The sequence below is a fragment of the Perca flavescens genome, chromosome 12 (assembly GCF_004354835.1).
Source record: "Perca flavescens isolate YP-PL-M2 chromosome 12, PFLA_1.0, whole genome shotgun sequence".
NCBI classification, from domain to species: Eukaryota; Metazoa; Chordata; class Actinopteri; order Perciformes; family Percidae; genus Perca; species Perca flavescens.
In genome coordinates, this window is record NC_041342.1 from 11,849,960 (window position 1) to 11,874,537 (window position 24,578).

Here is a 24,578-nt window from a genome sequence, read left to right on the forward strand (position 1 = left end):
ATGTATTTGGCTTGAGGTTTGGAGGTCCTCCCCCAAGAAAATAAGTTTAAAAAAAAAAAAAAAAAATGCAATTTCACATCATTTCAGACCATTATTATTATTATTATTATTACAAAAAGTGTACAAAAAGTTGGAAAAGCTAGGGCAGATAAATAAATAACGCTCAAAAAGCTTAAAGACAACGCTAAAGAAGTCCACTGGGGACCGACTACAATTATTAGATCTTAGAAAGGTCATTTAGTTTTGGTGGTGTGGCCCAAAACGTCTTGGGTGCTGTGCCTAAGTCTTATAATGGAAAGGAGAACCCTGACACAGAAAAGAAACAAAAGTTCCTGCGTCATACGTTTAAAAAAATATAAGACATTTTCATTGCCCTCTCTACTTAACTTAATATAATCACCATATAGCACATAGTCTGCAAAGGGGGGCCAAAGCAACAGCCAAAGTGAGAGTAAAGGGAGAGTGAGAACAAGAGAGTTTAGACTGGGGGCCTCAGAGCCGTCTGTGAGACATATTGCAGCCCTGTGCACCCTGGCTAACGATCCTAATGATTAACCTGCTGAGGAGAGGCGAGCAGAGCAACAGCCCATTGTTTGGATGTGGTGTCGATGTCTGGCGTCAAGCATCACCCCGAGCAGCATAAACACAAGGCCGAGGACCACACCTGCATCCAAGCGGGTGAAAAATCACAACGGGCACGACTCTCTTCCAGAAGACGACATGGAAGCTAATTGTTATAAGTACCCGGTATAAACATTTCAGCAAAGTATGTCTCGTGGTAGAGCCGAAGACGAACGGCTGGAGGTCCAGACATTGGTCCGACATGGAACTCATGAACTGACAAAAAATCTTCACCGCTAGCACAGAGGAAGGTCGGAAGCATCACGCAACGCATAAACACAGACGCATTGTTGGGAAACGTGTAGCCTAAACAATCCAAAAGAATCAATGCGATGAGAGAATGGTATTTGTCAGGCCTGTACTTTAATAGGATTTTGAATCAGCATTCAAGTGCCACGGGAAAAAGGAAAAAAAAAAATATTCGTTACAGTATGAATAATGGGTTACACTTTACTTGAAGGTATCTACATAAGAGTGACATGACACGGTCATAAACATTATTAAGAAGTCATAAACGTTTATGACATAATGCTTCTTTTAGTAAGTGTCATTCAGTTTTTTGTCATGACAAGTTATGGTTAGGGTTAGGGTTCATGTGTCATGACAGCGTCATGTGTTCATGACAGTGTCATGTCACTCTTATGTAGACACCTTCAAGTAAAGTGTTACTGACTAATTTATCTAGGGACCAAGGTGGCTGTAAAAAGTGATACAAGTTACAGTTTTAATACGTATCCACCATGTTGTGGCAAAGCTCTATAAGACTGAGGTTATATTTTACAAATGGTTTACACAAATTATATAATGGTTATATTTATGTACTCATGCATACACTTGTGCATCTGCGCTTGCCTCGTGTTACAAAGAAGATAAAGCTGTGAATTAGCGCTCCCATCAACAGTGTGACCATGTGACTGAGGCAGCGCTTGTGTAAACATCATGCTCGGATTATGAACATAATTGCGTCAACATAAGCCAAGTAAATAAAACATTAGTGCAATCTGCACTGTGCTAAATTAAATGTCAATTATCTGTCATAAACTGCTGGGAAATATTGAATGAAGGCCTCTTTTTCGGTTAGCTAAATTCCTTTAGCCAACAAATTCAAAGCACTGTGAAAATGTTGAAATTTTCTCCTAATTTGTCAAACTGAGTGAATAAAAATAAAATGCCTCTTTTAACTGTATATAAACCTCTGGCTGCTGAACAACATCGTGTAAGCAGCTTACCTAAAATAACTTTGGACTGCAGAACGATATCATTTAGAGAGAACATCATAATATACAGTGAGAATAATATTTAACAATTGATGCAAAATATAGGCTATAGGCTATTAATTGATGCAAAATATAGTATATTACTCAAAATATAGTATATTACTCAAAATATAGTATATTACTCAAATATATATATATATATATATATATATATATATATATATATATATATATATATATATATATATATATATATATATATATACACATATACACACACACACAGTTTTCTTTCTCTGAGACCGAATCAACACAGCTTTACTGTTCGCTGCTGTGGTTGATGTGTGCCAAAGATACCTCTTGGCAGAATAAAAAGTAAAGTAAAAATAAACCTGCCGCTCATCACCGCCACTCCGTGTTCCCAATTTGGAATCCTTTGTGACATTCTATTCAAGTTCCACACGTATCATCTCTCCACATGAGTAGCACTAAAAGGGAAACCCCACTGCCATCGCAGTCCGTGGAGAAAACAGAAACCAGGTGTAACACTCGCACAGGGAGTGCTCTTTTGATAGCGGCTGAGACAGTGTGTGTGTGGTGTGTGTGTGTGTGTGTGTGTGTGTGTGTGTGTGTGTGTGTGTGTGTGTGTGTGTTCGTATGACAGCGGAGAGCTCGCCAGAGCACAAAAGGTAACATTGACTGTACCTTCTGCTACCGAGTATTGGAAAATATGTGACAGAGCACGTCACTGAAGCCAACTGTAATGTTATCTCTTCAGTTCCCGTGGCATTGTGTACTTGTCTGATATCTGAAGTGCTGGAGTGTGTTAAGGTCAGGGAACAAGTACAAGCACTGTGTGTGGAAACATTAAAGTCGGAGCGTTGGGAGACATACGGGTTCCCTGGTCCCAAGCTAGAATTCATCCCGCAAGACAAATGGACATCACTGATAAGGTTGTTACTATGACAAACACGGAAGCCTACAGTGCCTACATTGTAAATAAATTAAAAAAATGACTAGAAAATATTCATATATTCTGAGCTATGGGCATGTTACAATACGAGTATTATATACTTAAAATAATAACCTTGTTTTCAGCCTGGTCAGAAGGTTAGAACACTGGCTGAGCCAGAGTTTGGGGCTAAAAACTGGCAAGGGGTAAAAATGTATTTAATAATCCATATAGCAGGTTAGTAGATGAGCAGCATATATATCTGAAATGTTCATTAATTGATCAATCAATGAACAAGCTGTAGCTGACTGTTCTTCACCTGCGACTTACTCCAAATATCGAAGATTCTAAATCTTTAGTTGATCAGATTAATCCCTTGATGTATCAATTCAAGCGTTAACTGGGGGAATCTTAACTTGATGTGGGGATCAGCTGTAGGGTTTCTCTAGAGAAAGTATTGAACTTCAAAAGTCACACCTGCGTCCAGCTGTGTTACAGCACGATGTGTCCTTTCCCTTACAGACACCAGCTGCAAAAATCACATTAACCGAACAGCCAAAGCTCATTTAAACCATTACATAATTAAAAGGTGCTCTATGTGACAACATTTTTTTGTCACATACAGCAAACATCTCCTCACTGTCCGCTAGCTGCCTGTCCACTGAATACACGGTCAACAAAAAAAAAGCTGTAGACAGCCCAAGCTCCACAAACAGCAACAAGAACAAAGTGCGCCAACCTGCACCACGAAACATAAACAGAGTTCCAGCCAATAACCGACAAGAAGGATTTGGGGGTGGGGGTTGGGGGGTCAGTGCCATGGATGTATTAGTGCGCGGAAGGGAGGGGGATGGGACGGGATGAGGATGAGGGAGGGGCGAGCTTATTTGACAATACTTTGAACGTCAACAAGAAGTAGGGTCACCCAGCACCTTTAATGTGCCTGTGTGTTTTCCATTGCTCTTTGCTAACAGGAAAGAGCGAGGAGCGATATCTTAACAAATAGCTTAATGAACCTGAGCACTTGGCCAACCAGGAACCAGATCCAAAATGGAACCCATCCCAACCCGTCCTGATGGACTCCCTAAACCACTGTGTCAAAAAAATCTGCCGTTCAGCCATGGGTTCTAAAATCTTCAGTGTGGGACAGCAGAGGATAGCAGCCGTTTTCAATTCCTGATTGCATTACATTGCAAGCAGCATGTGATTGCTTATTATGATGGCATCATTTTGGCAAACACTAAAGGTGACTAAATGTGCACTGTGATGATCACCTGTATCACACTTCCTCTCAACTCAGGTCAAGGAAGAGCAACACACACACTGAGGCAGAATATATTCTGCCATAGACATCAGCCTTGCAATAATAACAAAAGATGAAAAGTGGCAGAACACTGGCATTCTTGGCTATATGGCGAGATACACAATCTGTGAGGGGGCACCATTTTGTGCGGTCAGGTTTACATTTGCGCTGCCGGGGAAAAAGCATCTGTAACCGATAACTGTCTGGAAGACCCCTCTCCACCTCCAGCTGCGGCTGTTGTTCCCAGGTTGAAAAACTGGGTGGGATGGTTATGTTTTAGGTGAGATTTTAGGTTTGTTGCGTTGCCTCTTTTCGCTGCCACTGGTTTTAAACAAAGTCAACACTGTGTGTTTGTGTGTGTGTGTATATATATATATATATATATATATATATATATATATATATATATATATATATATATATATATATATATATATATATATATATATATATATACATACATACACACACACACACACACACATATGTGTGTGTGTGTGTGTGTGTGTGTGTGTGTGTGTGTGTGTGTTTGTGTGTGTGTGTGTAGAGACGCTGCCTGAGCTCTGCCTCCGACACAGAAAGCAGATGAGGTGACAAAGGTGGCGCGATCGGCTAAAATGTTGGGAACAATTCATTTGGATGTCAAAAATAAATATACTCTTTATGTTCAATTATAAAAAATTATCAATTGCAATATATTGCATCACCAAAAGCTACCGAGCTCATTTCCATATAATCGTGCAATAAGTCCATTATTGACTATCGTGACAGGCCTAGTAAGAATTATGGCAAATACTGGCATATTATCATTTTATTTATGGTTTCGGATCTGCAGCTTGCGCACATATAATATCGATATCATGATATCAGACTAGATATCGTCTTAGATTTTGAATATCGTAATATGACATAAGTGTTGTCTTTTCCTGGTTTTAAAGGTTGCATTACAGTAATGTTATATCATGTTCTGAATTTACCAGACTGTTGTACCTGTTCTATTATTTGCCTTTACCCACTTAGTCATTATATCCACATTATTGTGGATTATTTATCAAAAATCTCATTGTGTAAATATTTTGTGAAAGCACCAATAGTCGACACTACAATATCGTTGCGGTATCAATATCAAGGTATTTGGGCAAAAAATATCGTGATATTTGATTTTTCTCTATATGACCCAGCCCTAATTGTAGTATTTATGTTTTGATGGACCCCATCCTTGACCACGTGGTTTAAGAAATGTGGAGCAGACATCACTGGTGGAAGGTAACAGAATGAACCGTTCTTACCTTGCGTTCTGAATCCAAACGGAGGTAAGTACTTGCTGACTTTTGAAAGAAGTTTTGAAGGAGTTTTGAAGAAGTTCCGATCAAGAAACATGGGTGCTGGGTTCATGAACCTGCAACAAGACGCAGGAAAGAAACAGAAAGGAGGAAGAGAAATTATTTATTTTGCTGTGCATTCTCCCCCACCACACCTTTTCTCTTCTCCAAAGAGAGACCCTGTGGCTTCCCCTAATCCCTGCTTCAGGGGAAAAGTTTAAGCCGCAAAGTGATTAAAAAATAAATAAATAAATAAATAGATCACTTTTTCCACTTTCGTTAACCGGACAAGAATCCCTACTTCCCCTGCTAAAGCCTCCCAAAACAAGCAAAGGAAGCTAAAAACTAAGCGGATGATAAAGTCTAAGAGGCAGGGAGTGACACAGAAGGCGGCTGCAGTGCATAACCCATCAACACAACCTCTCCACCCGGGCCTAAATCACAGCTGACACACCGTTTTTTTTAAAAACGGGAGCCTAAAAGATGAACTCTGTTTTACGCCCATAACAGAGCACATGTTAAACTGCTCCAGTGTGAAGCAAGTCATCGTGCAACATTAAAAACAAATTGAGTTTGATATTCAAAAACATGTCTGTGACCAGTGTTTTTAATGCCCCATGAACTACTACTTCCAGCATTGACTCTTCCTTATCTGGTGTGCCTGTATGAGTGTGTCCTTTTTTTTTTCTTCCTTTGATTAATTGCAGCTCTAAAATCAAAAGAATCCATTTCCTCTTAGTCACGCCTGTGACCCAAAGTGCTGGGCTACGTGCCACTTCTGCAAGTGTGGCTCCAGGATGAATGTGTGTTTTTATGACCTGCTGTCAAGTGTGTGTGTGTGTGTCTTTTTTGGCATTAACATGCATGGAACTCCACACACACGGCGCCTTGGAGAGAACTATTGAGCTGCTGTGTATTATTTTTGTTTATAATAGAAGACAGTTACAGAGATTAGCGGAAACCAGACCACCAGCAACATAACTATTGCATCTTGCTGAGGGGCTGATGGTTGGCACACACACACACACACACACACACACACACACACACACACACACACACACACACACACACACACACACACACACACACACACACACCAACCATAAGTTATGGCTCCCACAGCCTACAGTAACTAGAACCAGGAGAGGACACACACACAAGCTGCGCCACACTCCCTTGTTTCTCAGCAGGAATCTTGGATAGCTTGTTCCCATAACACTGCCATTGGTTCACAAGAGATATGTGGAGCTCTGAGGCGCAATGACCAAACATGGCTGACATTATTGGGAGGCCTTCCGGTTAGCCTAAACCTCTTCCAAGCGACCTAATCAGTCTTGGATACACTCGTTATCCTCCAGGTTTAAAACATGAAGGCAGAGAGAGGGCTCGAGAGGAGAGGCAGTTATGTACCACACACACACACACACACACACACACACACACACACACACACACACACACACACACACACACACACACACACACACACACACACACACACACACACACACACACACACACACACACACACACACACACACACACACACACACACACACACACACACACACACACACACACACACACACACACACACACACACACACACACACACACACACACACACACACTAAAGACAGGACTTCGGAGGCCAGAAGGGACTATAAATAACACCGGACCATTGCAAGTCACTGAGCCCTGACCGACAGTCCGTCACTGACATCCTGACAAAGCGGAGAGACAGGGGGCTGCTTGTTGTTAAATAAAAAGTGAGGGCTCCCAAAACAGCCAACAGGCAGGGATGCATTGTGCTCATTTCCTTCGCTAGGTCCATCTCTCATGGGCAATATTTTCATAACCGTGCCGCTTCAAGTTCACTGCCAACACTTGATTTAGGACTGTAATACAAACAGTTTTGGGTAAAGCGGAGGGGAGTAAAATAAATTGGATTCTGCAGGGCAGGGGGCTCCACAGAAGACAAACACGGAGGAAGCAGGCGATGATTAGAGGGAGAGCCACGAGAGGACCTCACTGCTAGGGGTTAAGTAGGTTTTCTCTAACAGCTGAACTGTAGGCCACACCTATTCAAACTAAATGCTAACGAGGACTTTTAATATCGGTTTGTTTTTTGCCTGGTAAACAACACAGACCGGGGTGACAAACAAGATGTCAACTGGTGGACTCCTTGTCACACAGGACGTGATAAATCACAGACTGCAAGATTGTCTAGACAAACACATAGGTGTACACACAAGCTTACAGAAAGTGCGGCGTTAATTGTGCTCATTGACCTGTGTGTGACTGGGTTGAAGGTGGCAGCAATCAGTGGGCTCCCGCTGGGTATTCCGTGTGGTGCAGCACTTTGATCCGACACGTGCGGCTGATTAGTGGAAGTCATTAAGAGGGCAGACATAGTCACACGTAGCCTCTCAGATGGGCAGAGGGAAATTTCACAAAAACTGCTTCGTCTGTCTTGTTAAGCAGCGTTGCAATTTACAGCGGACAGTGCGGCGTGTTTATTCATTATATATATAAAAAATAATTCCATATGGTTTGGATAGCTTTGTGTTGTCTTCCCTGTCAACCATGCAACTTTTGGTTTTTCTCGGTCAAAATGTAAAAAAAAAAAAAAAATCAACGATTTGGTCGTCTTATGTCACTTTTTTTGAATTTTTCTGCACTTTGCCGTTTTTTTTAAACTTTTCCCGTGTTGTCGTCACGTTTCCTGCCGTTTTCTAAGATTTTCCGGAAGTTTTTGTCACTTTTCCCAACATTTTTCCCAACGTTTTTGTCACTTTTTCCAATGTTTTTGTCACTTTTTTGACAGTTTCTTCATACGTTTTTCAACGTTCTATTATCAATCCACGTTATTTTGTTTTAAAATATAAATACAATGTATTTTGATACAGAAACTTTTTGAAAATGGGTCAGATCTGACCCAAGGACACAATAGGCAATAGATACATTGGGTTCAATACTTATTCGTTTGAAATGGGTTGGCAAATTTATTCCATAACTAGCTCAAGTACTGCATTGGAGGGCCACTGGCTATTGTTCCGCAATGCGGTAAATTGCCCCTCTATTAGCTTAGCTCGAGAATGCTGCTGGGACAATGCCCTATAGATTGAGCCGAGATGGGCGGCAAACAGAAAAATCAAAAGAGCCACTGACATCAGAACAGGGCTGCGGCGGATCGTGGGCACTGTGTGGGCTGGGTACCACGGGGCTTGTGATGAGTCAGGACAGGAAGCTGGGTTGGTGTCATTCACAGAGAAAGCCTGCGAGGCTCTTGGATGCGATAGGAGAAAGACGGGAGATCTTGTACTCGGGCGACAGAGGTTCTTTTGTGTAACACAGGGATCACAAGGACACAGTCCGGGTTTTGTGGTGGGGGAGAAGATGATAGAAACATGATTGCAAACTGGGGAAGATTGGAGAGGAATGTGGGGGCTTCTCTGTTTCTGACTCAAAACCCTTACGGCCAAGTTGGCCTGAGGGGTGACATCATGCGTCTCGGTATGCAAGAGTGACAGTTTTAGCTTTTCTCCCGCTGACATCCCAATTAAAAATGATTTGTTTGTGAAGCTCGCAATTTTGTATATGAAGTTCTTGAAGCAAGTTCAAATAAAAAAAAAAAAAAAACCTCCACAGTTATGTGAAATTCAAAGAAAGGGCAATCCTTCTCACTTAGGATAGATGTCTGTCATCTTGGCTGCTGCGTATCCTGGCTTGCACACTCCTTCGCTGAGGTTGCCATACTTGTTTACCCACTCTGGTGGCCTGTACATGAAAAGAACGGAGGGAGCCATTAACCAGACACATTGGGATAACCGATTATCAATTACACTGACACATTTCAAAGCCTCAAAAAAACTGAGCTTGTCAAACAATCTGATGGAGAGATACAGAGAAAAAAAAAGAAGAAGAAACGGGTTGGCTTAGGAAGTGGGAGAGCTCAGCAACAGCTCAGCGGATCGCCTACGTGTGGCAAGACAAAGCAGAGGGGCCTTGTTCAAATAATCACACTGGCAGTTCTAAAACTAGAACCTCCCGATTACTAGCATGGTCATTAATAACCTTATGTACGCCATGAATCTAGCTCAAATAAACACTCACTGTGTGAGGCCTGAAATCACATTTGGCAGGAGAAGGAGCTTGACTGGGGCCTGCTTGTACACAATTTGAAGCTCCTATGCCGATATATTATCTTGATTTTATTTTATTTCCTTTATTTATTTCTCTCTCGCTCTCTCTCTTATGTGCAGATTGGCGGGACCTTGAGTATTTGTATCAGATTTTGAGTACTTTCGTCAGTTTTTGGTGTGTTTTGGCAGTATCGTGTCGTGATGGACGTCACACTCTCGCTGCAGAACAAATCTACCTACGGGTACAAATAAAGTAACCTGAACCTGATTGTATTTCAGTATGCTAGAATGCTGTCCACTTGCAGCTTGGCCTTAATTGGCCTCAAGATGCAAGTGATTTGGTGGGAATTAAACCTAGAGGGGGCACTTTCCCATCAGACTACCAGCGGGAAGAAATTACAACTAATTACTAGCTTTAAGATGAATTGCACTATTGTATGCAAGTGCTCTCATGGAGTAATTAATGACACCGCAGATATCATTAAAAAAAAGGAGCTATATTAGATCAACTGAGCCCATGTGAAAACCACCTTAAAGTTTGTGCTGACACGGTGCTTACAGTGTGCGCGCAGAGTGCCGACAGACGTGTCCTGTGAGATCTGGGGGCGGGGGGGGGGGGGTGATGGGAGCGTATGATTGTTGCCTGCATGGTAATGGAAGGGCCCGGAGAAGGGAGCGTTATCGTGGCAGTTTAGAGCAAGAGTGTCAAACCAATTCAGGGAATTATACACATCTCAACGGACACGCTGACACAATGACAGCTGCGTAATGACTCAATGTAGCATGTTCTCTCCCTGACAAACTACAGCTGCTCTGGAGAGGGGAGGGGGGGAGAACACCAACTACATCTAAATTCACACAAATCTCTTAATGTATTACTCAGACCGCCAATTCAATCTGCGCATTTGTCGCCAGGTTTTTCTCAGGACTCCAACGAGATGCAATGGGTTTATTTAAAAAAAGAAAACAAAGAATCAAATGAGGTTAATTGGTCCAAGGTTTACGTTTTCACGTTTCCCCAATTGGTCAACAAGAACCTGCGTGGATATGCACGCAGTGGAACAAGCTGGAAAACATATCTAAACTAATGGAGCCAAAGTCAAACTGGGAATTCAGCTGTTCTAAACATAACAAGTTAGAAAATACCCCCACGCAGTACATGGTCGAGAATTGCTAAACACAGGTTACATTTAATGACAGAAATGTACTCACAGTTTTTTGTCCAGCTTCAGCAGAAAGCCCTGCTCATCATACACTGGAAAAGAAAGACAAGAAGAGAAATGGAGTACGGACAGTACGGCATGGTGGGCACTTTATATAACCGGGTCATTAGTGCTGTTCGTCCAATGTACATGATTTCAACTAGCAGCTCATCGGCTGTAGTTGTAAACAACCTGCGCGCCACAGGGAAAACAAAATGACAAATGGGAAAGAAAAAGAAAGCATTAGAATTAAGCATTTGTGACAAACAAGCGAGATTAGGGAGAAGCCAGCCAAAACAATCTGTTCAGTTAAAAAAAATTAAAAAAAATTAAGTTAGAAAAGAAGTTAGAGATCACCTATGGACAACCAGAGGGGCAGCCAATAGGTGCCTGGTGAAGCGTTGAGGCAGAAGACAGAGAAGCACAGAGGTAAATATTTATGGAGAAATTTGAAGCTTCATTTAATGATATCTATGTCTTATATTCTATAATAGCACTTACAGACTAACAAATGGTTAACATATTTCAATTTCTGTCAGTAAAATGCTGAAATTAAGAGTGACGGAGGACTACGTTTAACATGAGCGTTAGTTGAAAGTAGGAAGAGCGTGGCATTACTCCTGTGGTTGCGGATCTCGTCTTCACAGAGAAGCTGGAGGAGAAAGATAAAGAAATGGACAGTGGGAATGCGCGATGGCTGGTTAGGGGAGGATCTGAGCACTGCTTGGGAGAATGGGGACATTGCCAAGGCAGCCAAGATGAGCGAGCGAGAGTGTGTGTGTGTGTGTGTGTGTGTGTGTGTGTGTGTGTGTGTGTGTGTGTGTGTGTGTGTGTGTGTGTGTGTGCATAAAGCATAAAGGCCAATTTGAGGCAACAGTTTGGGAGAAATCAAAGCGGCAGGTTCCTACCAGTAAGACAACTGTTGGTCCGTGGAACCTTACTGTACTGTGTAATGCACCAAAACTCCTGCAGACTGCTTCTCTTGCCAACTAGTTTGTTACCGGGCCATGACAACAGAGGGCAGTGTTGGATCACACTGCCACTTCATGACTGAGCACGTGTGCAATTCCTCCTCAAGTTGCCATGGGTACCAAATTCTGTACTTTATTACTACAGCAACTTGAATTAACTTTGAAAACATGTCGCTCTCTCTGTTGGCCAACTTTGTCAACCAGATGTGTTACTGACCTTTTTTTTTTGGAAACATGTCTAATTTCTGAACCCAAATGTGGCTGCTGAAGTATTGTTGGGTTTAAAAAAAATAAAAATAAAAAAATACAAATAAGGTGTTTAAATGTCATTTTAAATGGCGGAAGGACAACAAGGATGGGTGAGGGGGGTTCGACAGGTGGGTGCTGCAGATGTACCTTGGCCTACTATTCGTCCCACGGGGATGTCCGTTCCCAACTCTGAAACACAAAATGGTCAGTTATCCCTGTTTGAGCTCAGTCTGTTGTGTCAGAATTTGGCCAACTGGAAAGGTCAGAAATGACTGAGTAAGAGAAGGGAGAACGAGGAGAAGTTAGAATTAAAATCCAGGGATTAAAACCGACTAAATCTCAATCTTAAATGAAAGGCGGAAAGCCCAATGAGGTGGAAAATTAACTGCAGAAAGCACCCATTGTGTTTTTGAGGTTATCATGGCAGTGGCATATTGAAAGTTGCCTATGAGAACTGAATGGGGGTGGGGGGGAATGAGCACAAACATTTTTTGGTGATAAAACAATGGTGTTAGGTAGATGTAAGCAGTAAGAAATGGAAAGCTTGTATTGTTGTTAGCAGAGATTTATAGGCCAGGAAGAAAAACCTCAAAAGCCCAGCGTAAAAAAAATAAATTAAAAAAAAAAATCACCCGCTTGACAATAGTGGACACCCAGGATAAATAGGCAGAGGGCCTCTACCTGTAATTCTTTTCACTTCAGCCCCTTTAGTCAGGCATACAGTTGTCTCTGCTGCATCACTCTCTGAAAACAAACGGGGGTTGAGACACTGGAAAAAAAAAAAGCACTGTGGAGCTGTGGAAGCAACTATAAACCAAGACCAAAGTACTCAGAATCTTTGGAAAATATATACGTTTTCAACATCAGCTTCGGCATAAACCCAGATTGCGGCTGGTGGCTACGCACAATAACAGATGCACACAAAAGGCAGACAGAGACAGAAAGAAACAAAAGATCACAAAGGTTGAATGCTGATCCTCTAATTTCTACCATTACAGCAGTGCCATTCATATAGTAACAATATCACACAAGGCTGTCTTATTACAGATTTACCGAACAATGGAAGAGATTCTCACTCTTCCAGTAAAATGATGTGCGAGCGTGCGTAAAGCCGCGTTTATTAAGCTCGATTAAGATTTCAGCAACTGCTGCACATTTCTATTCCACATCTCCTTTCAGATTAATCATTCACATTGTTTTACTGAACAAAAAAACAAAAAAAGCGGGAGGACTTTAGATCAGGAAGAGGGGTTAGCTTCAAAGAAAAACCCCACACAGGTTTCAGAGAGAAAAATATCAACAGGTCCCTCTCAGTTCTATTGAAACAATCAAGAGCACAGCTGCCGTGCCGTTTCATCCCGACGCTGATGATTTATCACGGCGAAGACTACAAAGCCCTCTTCAAAGACAGAACGAGGACGAATGGGCCTTGTGACGAAAAGGCTGCATCGAATTCTGCAAACACGGTCCAAAATTAACTTTTTTGTCCACCAGCCAAATGGCTTGTGGATGTTCAAATTTTACTAGCCACTCAAAAGGTTTTCATGGTTTATTTTTTTTTTTTTTTTTTGGCTGAATCTCAATCTTAAATGGAAATGGCGGAAAGCCCAATGAGGTGGAAAATGAACTGAAAAAAAAACCCCCATTGTGTGTTTTATTTTTTATATAAAAGATGAAAGATTTTTTTTTTGGGGGCTTTTCCGCCTTTAATTTTGACAAGACAGCTACGTGAGAAAGGGGTGAGAGAGGCGGGGGGAGAAAGACACACAGGAAATTGTCACAGGTCGGATTCGAACCCTGGACCTCTGCGTCGAGGCATAAACCTTTCAGTATATGTGCGCCTGCTCTACCCACTGAGCCAACCCGGCCACGCACCCCCTCACCCCCCATTGTGTTTTTGAGGTCATCATGGCAGTGGTATATTGAAAGTTGCCTATGAGAACTGAATGAGGGAATAAGCACAAACATTTTTGGTGATCAAACAATGGTGTTAGGTAGATGTAAGCGGTAAGAAATGGAAAGCTTGTATTGTTGTTAGCAGAGATTTATAGTCCATGAAGACAAACCTCAAAAGCCCAGCGTAAAAAAAAAAAAAAAAGAAGAAATCACCCGCTTGACAATAGTGGACACCCAGGATAAATAGGCAGATGGCCTCTACCTGTAATTCTTTTCACATCAGCCCCTGTAGTCAGGCCTACAGTTGTCTCTGCTGCATCACGCTCTGAAAACAAAAGGGGGTTAAGACACTGGAAAAAAAAAAATCACAGCCACTCAATAGATTACCATTGGATTTTTTTGGCTGGTGAGTGTATAGACCAGCCACTTACATATTTTACCAGCATTTGACTTGGTAGATGGTACTAATTTTGAACCCTGTCTGCAAATGTAAAACTCTGTGAAGTTCTTTTAGAATGGGCTGCAAGCACAACACAGCGTCTCCATGGGAGGGCTTCTGGCAGCTCCAATTCCCCAATTAGTAAGCGTCAAACTCCATTACAGCTGAAACTGGAATAGGAGTATCACTGATGACCACAAGAGAAGGCAATCCCTAATGTTAAAAACCAAGCTGTGGTCCGGAACATTTAGAGCACGCTACTTGAGCGACTGCTGACTTTACTGCTAATCAAGCAGTGAAAATGACTGGGGGAATAGGAATCCCACTTAGAAAGCTCATGTATATCTTTATAGATTTATGAGCAGTGTAACAACATTCTTCATTTTATTGTTTTTGAAAGACATACACAGAGACCACAGCTTGATGTGTGTCACAACAACAAAATTATGTTTCAGTGGTTTATATTTAAAAAGTTGAAAGAAATCAGGGTTGAAAGGTATGGCTTGTTGGCACAAATGTTAGCAGTTTGGTGTGTTTATAAGTGTGATTAAAACCCTTGGGTTATGTTCCTGTTACAAGCAACAAAGTGAGCTATTATAAGTGACGACGCTGTTGGGAAACTGAATTGAAGTGTGTCGCAACTGTTGTACACCACATTGACAAATGTCGAAGAGGACAAGTCGCCCACCACACGTGTAGGCCAATCTATCTGGAACAGCTTGGTTACTCAAAACACAAACTTAAAAAGTAATGTGTAAAATAGGTTAGATGCAAGTCACGTCCACATTACATAATACATCTGAAATCACCATTTACATGTAAAACCAAGTGTTCAACTAAGTAGGTCAGGCCGGCTGGCCCTGGCCTGTGGCTGGCGGTGGCAAATATTCCTCCCTGTGTGTTTGTCGTTGTCTGTGAACAGAGGTCTACAGCAGTGGAACTGCTACAATGGGGCAGGGGTAAGGATAAGGGGTAAAATGAGAAATGAGATTCAGCCTTAATCTCACCAGCGCCAGTGAGCCAATAAGCACGCAGCATGCTTCTACCAAGATCTTATATATTGGCTGTCTAACGTTACACGGCAGGCAGGAAAAACTCTACGTTACACAGAGACGGTAATGAGAGAGAGCTCACGGAATAGGAGCTGAAAAATAAGATTTGTGTAACGTGTAATGCAGTCATTTCTTTTTGTTTCAGAAAATTGGTATTGAAAAAAGGTATCGTTCAGGAATCGGTATCAAAGTCATGGTATTGGTATTGGTATCAAATATTTTGGAACGATACCCAGCCCTAATACCGCAACAGTACATCAAATACTGTATGGTAGAGGAGCAGAGCAAGTTCAACAATACAGACTGTTTGAAATGCCAAGGTTGACAGAAACTAAGTTGCGGTGTGTGGAGAACGGGACGTCAACAGCCGTTTCAGGGCACCTACGGTGTAACATAATTTCCCGGCATCAAAACTGGACGGATGTCTTACTCAAAGACTTCTCTATATTCAAGCAAACTTCATCAGAAATGACTTATCACATTTGAAGCTTACTCCGTGCTGACTCACTAGCCCTTTCACAAGGTAACATTGCATAATCCTTCTGATCCAATAAGACATTTTGTTCCGACTTTTACACAATAAGTTCTCTCACAGAGATTCCTTTTTTCTTTTTTTTTTTTTTTATAATGTTCAGCTCCTCAACTTGACTGCTTCAGAAGCCCATCGGTTGTTTAAGCATCAATAATACATGTTCTCATCAATTTCATAATGCACAGTGTATATTCAGATCTTTAGACACCATCCTCACATTTGAGCCAAGGAGGAATTTACAGAAATAGTACTGGGCCCAGTGTAGGCAAATTGTAACTTGACATCACCATGTAAGAGTTTCGGAACATTTAAGGCGTGAGACACATGTCTAAATGATATTGTCCCCTCTCACTCGCCCTTTTCCTGTATACTATCTTATAAGAAGGAATAAAAAGCCCCAAGGAGAACCTTTGAAATAAAAAAAATACTGACATTTGTACCATTTTCTGTGCCAAAGGTGGCTCCCTGAGAATGTTTTCCTAGAAAATATACTCTGTAGGATGCCCAGGCAAAAAAGAAAAGTTAAAAAATTGAGAAATCTTTTAGCCCCCTCTGCTGGATTTTAACAGCTGTTTCACGGTGCCCACACAGTATGACCTACGGTATAATGGTATGTTTACAGTAAGTGGAAAGTGGAAGACGTGCCTTCACAGTGTGCAGATAAGGGTATTGCAAAACTGAATTTTCAGTTCGAGGAACTGTTTCATCATCCAAGCGTGGAAATCTTAAAATGCCATTGCAACTAACACTGCCTGGACCCGGAAATCTGATTAAGCTCTTCCCCACCACATCCGGTGCTCTGGTGAAGGGAGTGAAAAACTAATTTAGTATCAGAGACAAGACAGGTTTTGAGACACCGACACACAGCTTGATATACTAACGGTTCAGCAGAGAGAATGTAGAATAAAACCCAAAGAAAACAGATTGAAATAGACAGACTGTTAAACTGGCAGTCAGCACACAGAGGCAAAACACAGACAGGTTTTGAATACGTTTGCTCAATAACGAGTAGGTTTCAAGGGTGCTGTGACAGATGGATGATCAGGGGATTATTCAACGATGCAAAACAGTCGGACTGAAGATGTCACTTACGAGGCTTCAGGCCCCATACTAGACGTAGCTTCCAGGAAGAGTAGTAAATAAAGACCAGGACCATTATGCCGCAAAAGATGAACAGCAGCCGCTTGTGTGGGGGCTTCATGGTCTTCAGTCATTCACATGGCACACCATCCAGGCCAGCACCTGAAATGACAAGAGGGTACAGTCAGGGACATAGCGGTTACACATCCCGCAACAGAAACTCATCTGTCTGCAGCAGGGAAAGATAACTGACAAAACCAGCAAGGCGATAACATACAGTAAGAGCAAAGAAAAACACGCACAGGGAGGGATTGTTGAGAGAAGTAGAGGTGGAGTCTACATGGAAGACAGGTTGGATGAACTAGGATGATTTAAGAGAGGTATGTAAAAAAAAAAAGAAAAGAAAAAGAGAGAAAATATAATGTAGGTAAATGTCATGGAAGGTAGTTTCATAAAGACTGACTCCAACAAGGTTAAATCGGAAATATCTTCCCTTTGGGTATACACCAGCACATATTTGTGAAAGAACAAAAAGGGATTTTTGCTAAGAATCAACTCAAAAAAAAATTACACAAACTTTATCAGTAGGGGGAGCAGAAAGTCAGTTTTTGTGGTGTTTGATATTTTCAGTGGTGAGGATGGCTACACACTGCTACTTATCAGTGGTCCAAAGCATCCGTTAAAAAAACCGCCATCTCCAAATGTTTTCAGTAGTTGACAGGAAACCACACCCTCACTACTGCAGACAGCATGGCAGATATAAGATGGGGGTTGAAGTTCCCCTTTCATTGTTGTTAGTTCAGTTAACGGTGACACAAAAATGACTGCCACGTTCACTTAATTTCACCTCTCAGTTAACCTGCTTCAGGCAAAAAAAAAAAAAAAACAAGTCGTGCTACACACAGTAATCTTGTCAAGTCTACATGTCGCCTGACAGTAGGAAAGACAACCCATTGGTCATCTGTGTGTCTGTGTGGCCTGGCTTCTGTTTTGAACAAACTCTGCGAATTAGCTCGAATCCTCTACCGTCTTTAGGAACTGTAACCTAGCACCGTGCAATTGCTTTCAACCCCAGATATGTTTTTTTTTTTTTTATCTTATCTTGAGTCAACAGCTTTCATTAAAAAAACAGGCCCGTTTGGAACACAAAATGCTGGACAGAATGTCTCAGATGTGATCTGATTGGGGCTGGAGTCTGACATGCAAGAACACAACGTGCAGGCATATTCTTCTGTACAGAATTAGAACAGACATAGCAGAAAAATCTCATTGCACACAACCCAAGTCATCCAAGAATAATTTGCAAGCAACAATTGGGTGGCAGTTAAAAGATGATCGACCTAATTAGAGCTGCAAAGAGTAATCGATAAATCAGTTTGAGTAATTTTTAGGAGAGAAAGAAAAAGAAAAAAGTCAAAATTCTCTTGATTCCAGCTTCTTAAATGGGAGTATTTCCTGGTTTCTGTTTTTGGACAAAACAAGACATTTGAGGTAGTCATCTTGGGCTTTGGGAAACACAGCATTTCCATCTGGGGCATCTTTGTGCCATCTTTAGAACTGATAGAGGCGAGTGCAAATAGCGTGTGAGCAGAGTTGAGCTCAGATAATACATCTGCAAAACCATGCATTTCAAATGAGCGGTTCATGCTGTCCACCAAGTTACAGTTTTTTACAATCACTTTGCTACTAATTTCAGAACCTTGATGTCATTTTTCAAAACTCTAGACACAAAACTCACAACCAATGATCAAAATGCACATTTTTCAAAACTCTCACACTTTTTTCAATTGCTTGGATACAATGCACATAAACCAAATATCATTTGTTCATTTAACAAAGATCACCTGTTCAATATGACACAACTTAACATCAAAGTACTACTATTTCAAAAAGCAATTCACACATTACATTTTAGAGAATTGTCTATTCATTCCATTACAATCATCTAACTATCAATCGATACAACTACTCAAAATGATAAGCAACTGTTGCATTACTCTTAATGCATAATTGTATGGAAACAGACAAACAATATTCCATGTTTAGATCATGAAAGTTTCAAGATAACGAGATTCACATGTCACCAATTAGCGTGGATCATGAACCAATTAGACTACATCATCTATGGATGTAATATTTCATCATCATTCTTTACTGTAATATACTACTGTTTATCAGACACTGTTTCTATAGTACCATGTACCAACTTTTCAGACTCTTTACAGTATTTACAGTACTGCACTGTATGGATTCAGGCCCTTGGAATTGCTTGTCCAATTCTGCCAACTTGTTACTGATGATTGAGATATATAATTTACAGTTATGTGAAAAAATTAGGACACCCATGCTAAAGTTGACTGAAAAGAGGAATAAAAAAACCATCTATTGCAAATTGATCTTAATGCCTTAATTAAAAAAATGAGGGAAAATCCAATCTTTAAGGACACCAATTTTCTTTGTGAATGAATAATGTATCGTAAATAAATAAATGTTCTTCCTTAAAATACAGGGGGCATAAATAAGTACACCCCTATGTTAAATTCCCATAAAGGCCGGCAGATTTTTATTTTTAAAGGCCAGTTATTTCATGGATCCAGGATACTATGCATCCTGATAAAGTTCCCTTGGCCTTTGGCATTAAAATAGCCCCCCCACTTCATCACATACCCTTCACCATACCTAGAGATTGGCATGGAGTACTTTCCATAAAATCATCTCTATATGCAAATGAAACCATCTATTAGACTAACTGAAATAAAACCATGCCAATCTCTAGGTATGGTATGGTATGGTATATATATATATATTTTTTTTTTTTTTTGTGTGTGTGTTGTCCTTGCAAATGAGAATTTGTATATATATATATATATATATATATACACTTATGCCACATTGGTCTGTAGTATTCTCTCTACTACTGCAGTACTTTTACAGGGATGTATTTACTTGTAGTACCATAATTAAACATGTATCACCTATTTTGTACTACAATATTTAATGACTGTACAAACGATGACCCATTGAAACTATGGGTAGCTTGTGTGTGGGTGATCTAAAGTAATGTTTCAATTGTATTTCACAATATATTTGTTTTTTGAACCAGTAATTGTCCAAGTGCAAGACTTCTTTAGAGATATGAATGCACAATCTAATGTTTTGAACATTGGACAGTCTGTGTTACAAGTGATGACTGTTTTGAGTTTTGTGTCTAAAGTTTTTGAAAAATCACATCAAGGTTCTGAAATTAGTAGCAAAGTGATTGTAAAAAAACTGTAAAAATGCAACTTGTTAATACTCTATTTATCCCCTCACATAAAATGCAACCGGTTAATAGTATATGACTTATCTTACATACAATGGCCTACAATTTATAAACCAATTACTCTAAAAAAGTTAACTAAAAAAAAATAAAAATGAAAATTGTTAATAATCTAAAAGTTAACTGACAAACTGCCATCCGGTCAGATCGATCATTCTTTTTGACTTGGCTTGGAAAACAAATCAAACGAAAAATAGACACCTGTGGAATACATTCTACAGTATTTTCTGTGTAGTACACTACAATGTATCCAAACGTGCACTAGCATGCAGCTAAGACCAGTTGCAACTCCTGGGAGTCAAGTCAAAACATAGGGTTCATTTCCATATTGCATTTCTAAATCAACTAACGTTACTTAAGTTGCGACAGAACATTGTCCAACATTAACGTTACAAAACGAAATGGAAATTACAAACGTATATTTATCCAAGAACAGAAAAAAAGAGTAAATAATGTAATTAGGCAGCAGAAAAAATGCTAAAACTACGACCGTTGGCAATAGTCCCACCGTATAACTTTAGCGTTTTGGTTTTGACTCACAACATCAGTGGTTGTGACGGGTTTCGGTCGCGAGTTCTTATGCACGGTTACAAAAGCATTATATATATATATATATATATTTTTTTTTTTCAGGCCATGTCGAAGGTCTCTACTTCTTGTAACTAATCGTGTACGTTAGCTAGCTAGTTAACCAATTTTGCTACGCGTTAAGTTTATGGCAAAGGAAGTTCAGCAGCTAGCAAGACAAACGTAACGGAACTCTGAGGTCCCATAAATCAACGCTATAACTTTAACGTTACCTCAGTCTATCCAGTTACAACGTATAACGTTACTTAAAGCTTACCTGAGGGTTTATCTTACTTCGAAAGGTTCTGTTTACGCTTAAGTTGTAATACGGACATAACCAGATAAATTACAAACAGGTACGTTAACTGTAGAAAAGACGAGAGCGAATATCAAGCGGCTACGGTGAACCGTTAGCTTAGCCAGTCGCTATGCTAACAACGCTACGTTGGCATAGTGGAGAATTTGCCTTGATCCAGTCGGCAGGCCCGCAGCGTTACCAACAAATGTTCTGGCCAGTCAAGCTTAGGTACAGCACCGAGCGCAATCCATGGCCGAAACAGTCCACACATGTGGGATAAATGACAGTATGTAACAGCGGAGTGTGTCCAAGTCTGACAAGATAACAATGCTCTGGTAATCCAGCGGAGGTTACAATCACGGACCCCCGGTTTGCCAAAATGAACCACCACCATCACTGTCGACTGAAACACGGCGTAGCAACGTTTCATTGTCATCTCCAAATTGATTAGGCTAATTATAGACATCACCTTTTATTCCTTTTCTTCTTGAGTCCTCGGTTCAGAAACAATCCCAACCTTAGTTGAAATGATGGATCGGTCGATAAAAGAACCGCGTTCTCCCTCTTCTCCAAGCCATCGTAATGAATCTGTGAAAGTGCCCTGGCTCTGGAAGCACAAGACGACCAGTCTGACTGCGCGTTTGCCACGACCAGTCTGACTGCGTGGTTTCCACCAGCTCCAGTCAAATCAAGACTGACAGAAGGAAAAGCACACACCCTCCATCAACAATGTCACCAGTGTACAGCGATACAGTTTCTGTCAGCGGCAGTCACATGAGGTATCTCCCTGAATTCTGATGCTCCATCCCGATTTAACAGAGCTTCAATGAATACACCTTTTAACCTGGTTCTTCGCGTGTTTCCTCACCCCACGTCGGCTGATAAGCATCGCAATGTAGTTTGCATGGTATTTGGCACTGTAGCATTTATATAGTCTACTGGATGCAAAAATGTAGTAGAGCAGGTTGCACTGCCGGTATGTGGTCTCAGAACTATTTTTTCTTTTTTGATTGAAAGCTGCACAAATGGCATGCTTTAATGGTTGCATTTTCTGAAATTCTCAAAGGTCTTTAAATCAACCAGTGGTGAAATGTCACTGAGTTCATTTACTCAAATACTGTAGGCCTACTAAGTACAAATTTGAGCTACTTGTAGTCTTTTCTTGTCATGCCACTTTCTACTTCTACTCTAACCTTGTACTTTTTACTCCACTACATCTGACAGTTTTAGTTACTTAGTTACTTTACAAATACGATTGTTGCACACAACACACATGTAGTTAACACAATACAATGTTTTATTATAAAATTAAACTACCAATATATTTAAGGCCTACCAGTCCAGCTGAAATGATTGGCAGAACTGTATTTATCGTTTTCAGTTTCTAAAAGGTGAGACGTTTTCTGCATTGAGTACTTCTACTTTTAAAACTTAAAGTAGCCTACATTTTCCTGATGATACACTTTTACTTAAGTAATATTTTCAATGCAGTATTTTTACAGTGTGGTATCAGTACTTTTACTTAAAGGACAATTCCGGCGCAATATGAACCTAGGGGTTAGTAACACATGGGTAGCCTACCGAGTCGACCGTGCTCAGATATTTTCATGCTAATCGAATGTGACCAGTTTTAGCACAAACCGCTAATTAGCTTGTAACGCTAGTAGTCGTAACTCTTATAACACGCAGATCTATGGATCTGCTGCCATACAACAATCTGCTGTGAGCAGCCACATGATACTGTAGGTCCCACCTGCGCTTGAGGATGACATACAAGGTGTGCAACATCTTATCAGAGCAGAGTATAAGTCATACTTTGGATATCATAATATGGCTTAAGTTTGTTGTCATTTCCTGTTTTTAAAGGCTGCATTATGGTAAAATGATGTAACTTCCCAGACTGTTTTAGCTGTTCTATTATTTGCCTTTAACCATTTAGCCATTATGTCCACATTATTGATTAAAAAAAAATAAAAAAAATCTAGTTGTGAAAATATTTTGTTAAAGCACCAGTTGTCAACCCTACAACATCATTGCTGTTCGGTGGCCAGTCTTAGCGTTACAAGCTAATTAGCAATTCACGCTAAGACTGGTCACATTCGATTAGCATGAAAACATATCCCAGAGAACGGTCGACTCGGTAGGCTACCCATGTGTTATTAACCCCTAGGTTCATTTTGAATTGTCGGAATTGTCCTTTAAGTAAAGGATCTGAATACTTCTTCCACCACTGATATCAACATCCAACAGACCATATATACCATTATATAGTCTTAACTATAGAAAACACATACAACCAGTGACTGTCTTTGGTGGCTCTGCACCAGTTTGGAGTGCTTTTCCTGAAATGTTTCAAGCTCTAATTATCCCTTCGAGGACTACAAATAATCATTACAGTGTAAGCCCTTTTGCTACATGATTCATTCTGATACTTTCCAGGATGATAGTGTTTTTATCCACAAGCCATAAGCTGTTTGTCACATCCTGTTATTTGGACTCTTGTTGAGTGTATTTAAATAGCTTGTATCCAAGGAGGCGGTTTCTACAGTTTCGGTCATCATGAAGTCAGAGAAACCCAGGTATAGTCACACACACAATCACTGCTGAATACTGCCTGTGTTTACCAAGCTTCTAAGAATATAAGTAGGGCTGGGCGATATGGAGAAAATCAGATATTCTTGACCAAATACATCGATTTTGATATTGCAATGATTTTTTTTTTTGATATTGCAATAGATTTTTTATTTTTATTTTTAATCATCAATAATGTGGACATAATGGCTAAATGGTTAAATGCAAATAATAGAACAGCTAAAACAGTCTGGGAAGTTACATAATTTTACCATAATGCAGCCTTTAAAAACAGGAAATGACAACAAACTTAAGCCATATTATGATATCCAAAGTATGACTTATACTCTGCTCTGATAAGATGTTGCACACCCTGTATGTCATCCTTTAGCGCAGGTGGGACCTACAGTATCATGTGGCTGCTCAGAGCAGATTGTTGTATGGCAGCAGATCCATAGTCCTGTTCGTCACACCTGCTCGGGTTACTCTGCTAATTCAGTTTTCCTCTCGGATCTTATGGTTTTATTTGTGCCCTGACATTCACAAGGCCTTGTATCCTACATAAGCAGTTGTTAGGCTGAGAGCCAAGGTACAAGAGGGGGTGTGTGTGTGTGGGGGGGGTGCAGTCTTCCATTTTTGTGTGGCAGAGTAGCATACCGATCTATGAATATTAAATCAAGCAGGATATACAATCTGCTCACCCACTGTTCTCCATCTGGGGTCAGGAGATTAGCACGATCCTGGAGAATAAAATACATACACAAACAAACTCTGAGATATACGCACAGACACATAAGCCTATTGAAGTTTTTCCAGGATCATAGGCTTGTCATGTTTTT

General features: G+C 40.5%; 1 protein-coding gene across 6 annotated transcripts in view; it reads right to left on the bottom strand.

The window, feature by feature from the left end:
* Positions 1–21,959, bottom strand: part of st3gal3b (ST3 beta-galactoside alpha-2,3-sialyltransferase 3b) — a 46,848-nt gene extending 24,889 nt beyond the window's left edge. Inside the window, exons 1-8 of one of the 6 annotated variants that reach the window (XM_028594074.1) lie at positions 21,638–21,959; positions 16,997–17,146; positions 14,144–14,206; positions 12,667–12,729; positions 12,133–12,174; positions 10,776–10,818; positions 9,106–9,198; positions 5,383–5,492 (exon numbers count right to left, since the gene is read on the bottom strand). In XM_028594074.1, coding sequence (XP_028449875.1) covers positions 5,383–5,492; positions 9,106–9,198; positions 10,776–10,818; positions 12,133–12,174; positions 12,667–12,729; positions 14,144–14,206; positions 16,997–17,105 — 523 coding nt within the window. In that variant the 5' untranslated portion in view covers positions 17,106–17,146; positions 21,638–21,959. Of the gene's footprint in view, positions 1–5,382; positions 5,493–9,105; positions 9,199–10,775; positions 10,819–12,132; positions 12,175–12,666; positions 12,730–14,143; positions 14,207–16,996; positions 17,147–21,147; positions 21,465–21,637 lie in introns of those variants that run through there. The other 5 variants (XM_028594075.1, XM_028594076.1, XM_028594077.1 and 2 more) reach the window with 5 other exon arrangements.
* Positions 21,960–24,578: the final 2,619 nt, after the last annotated feature.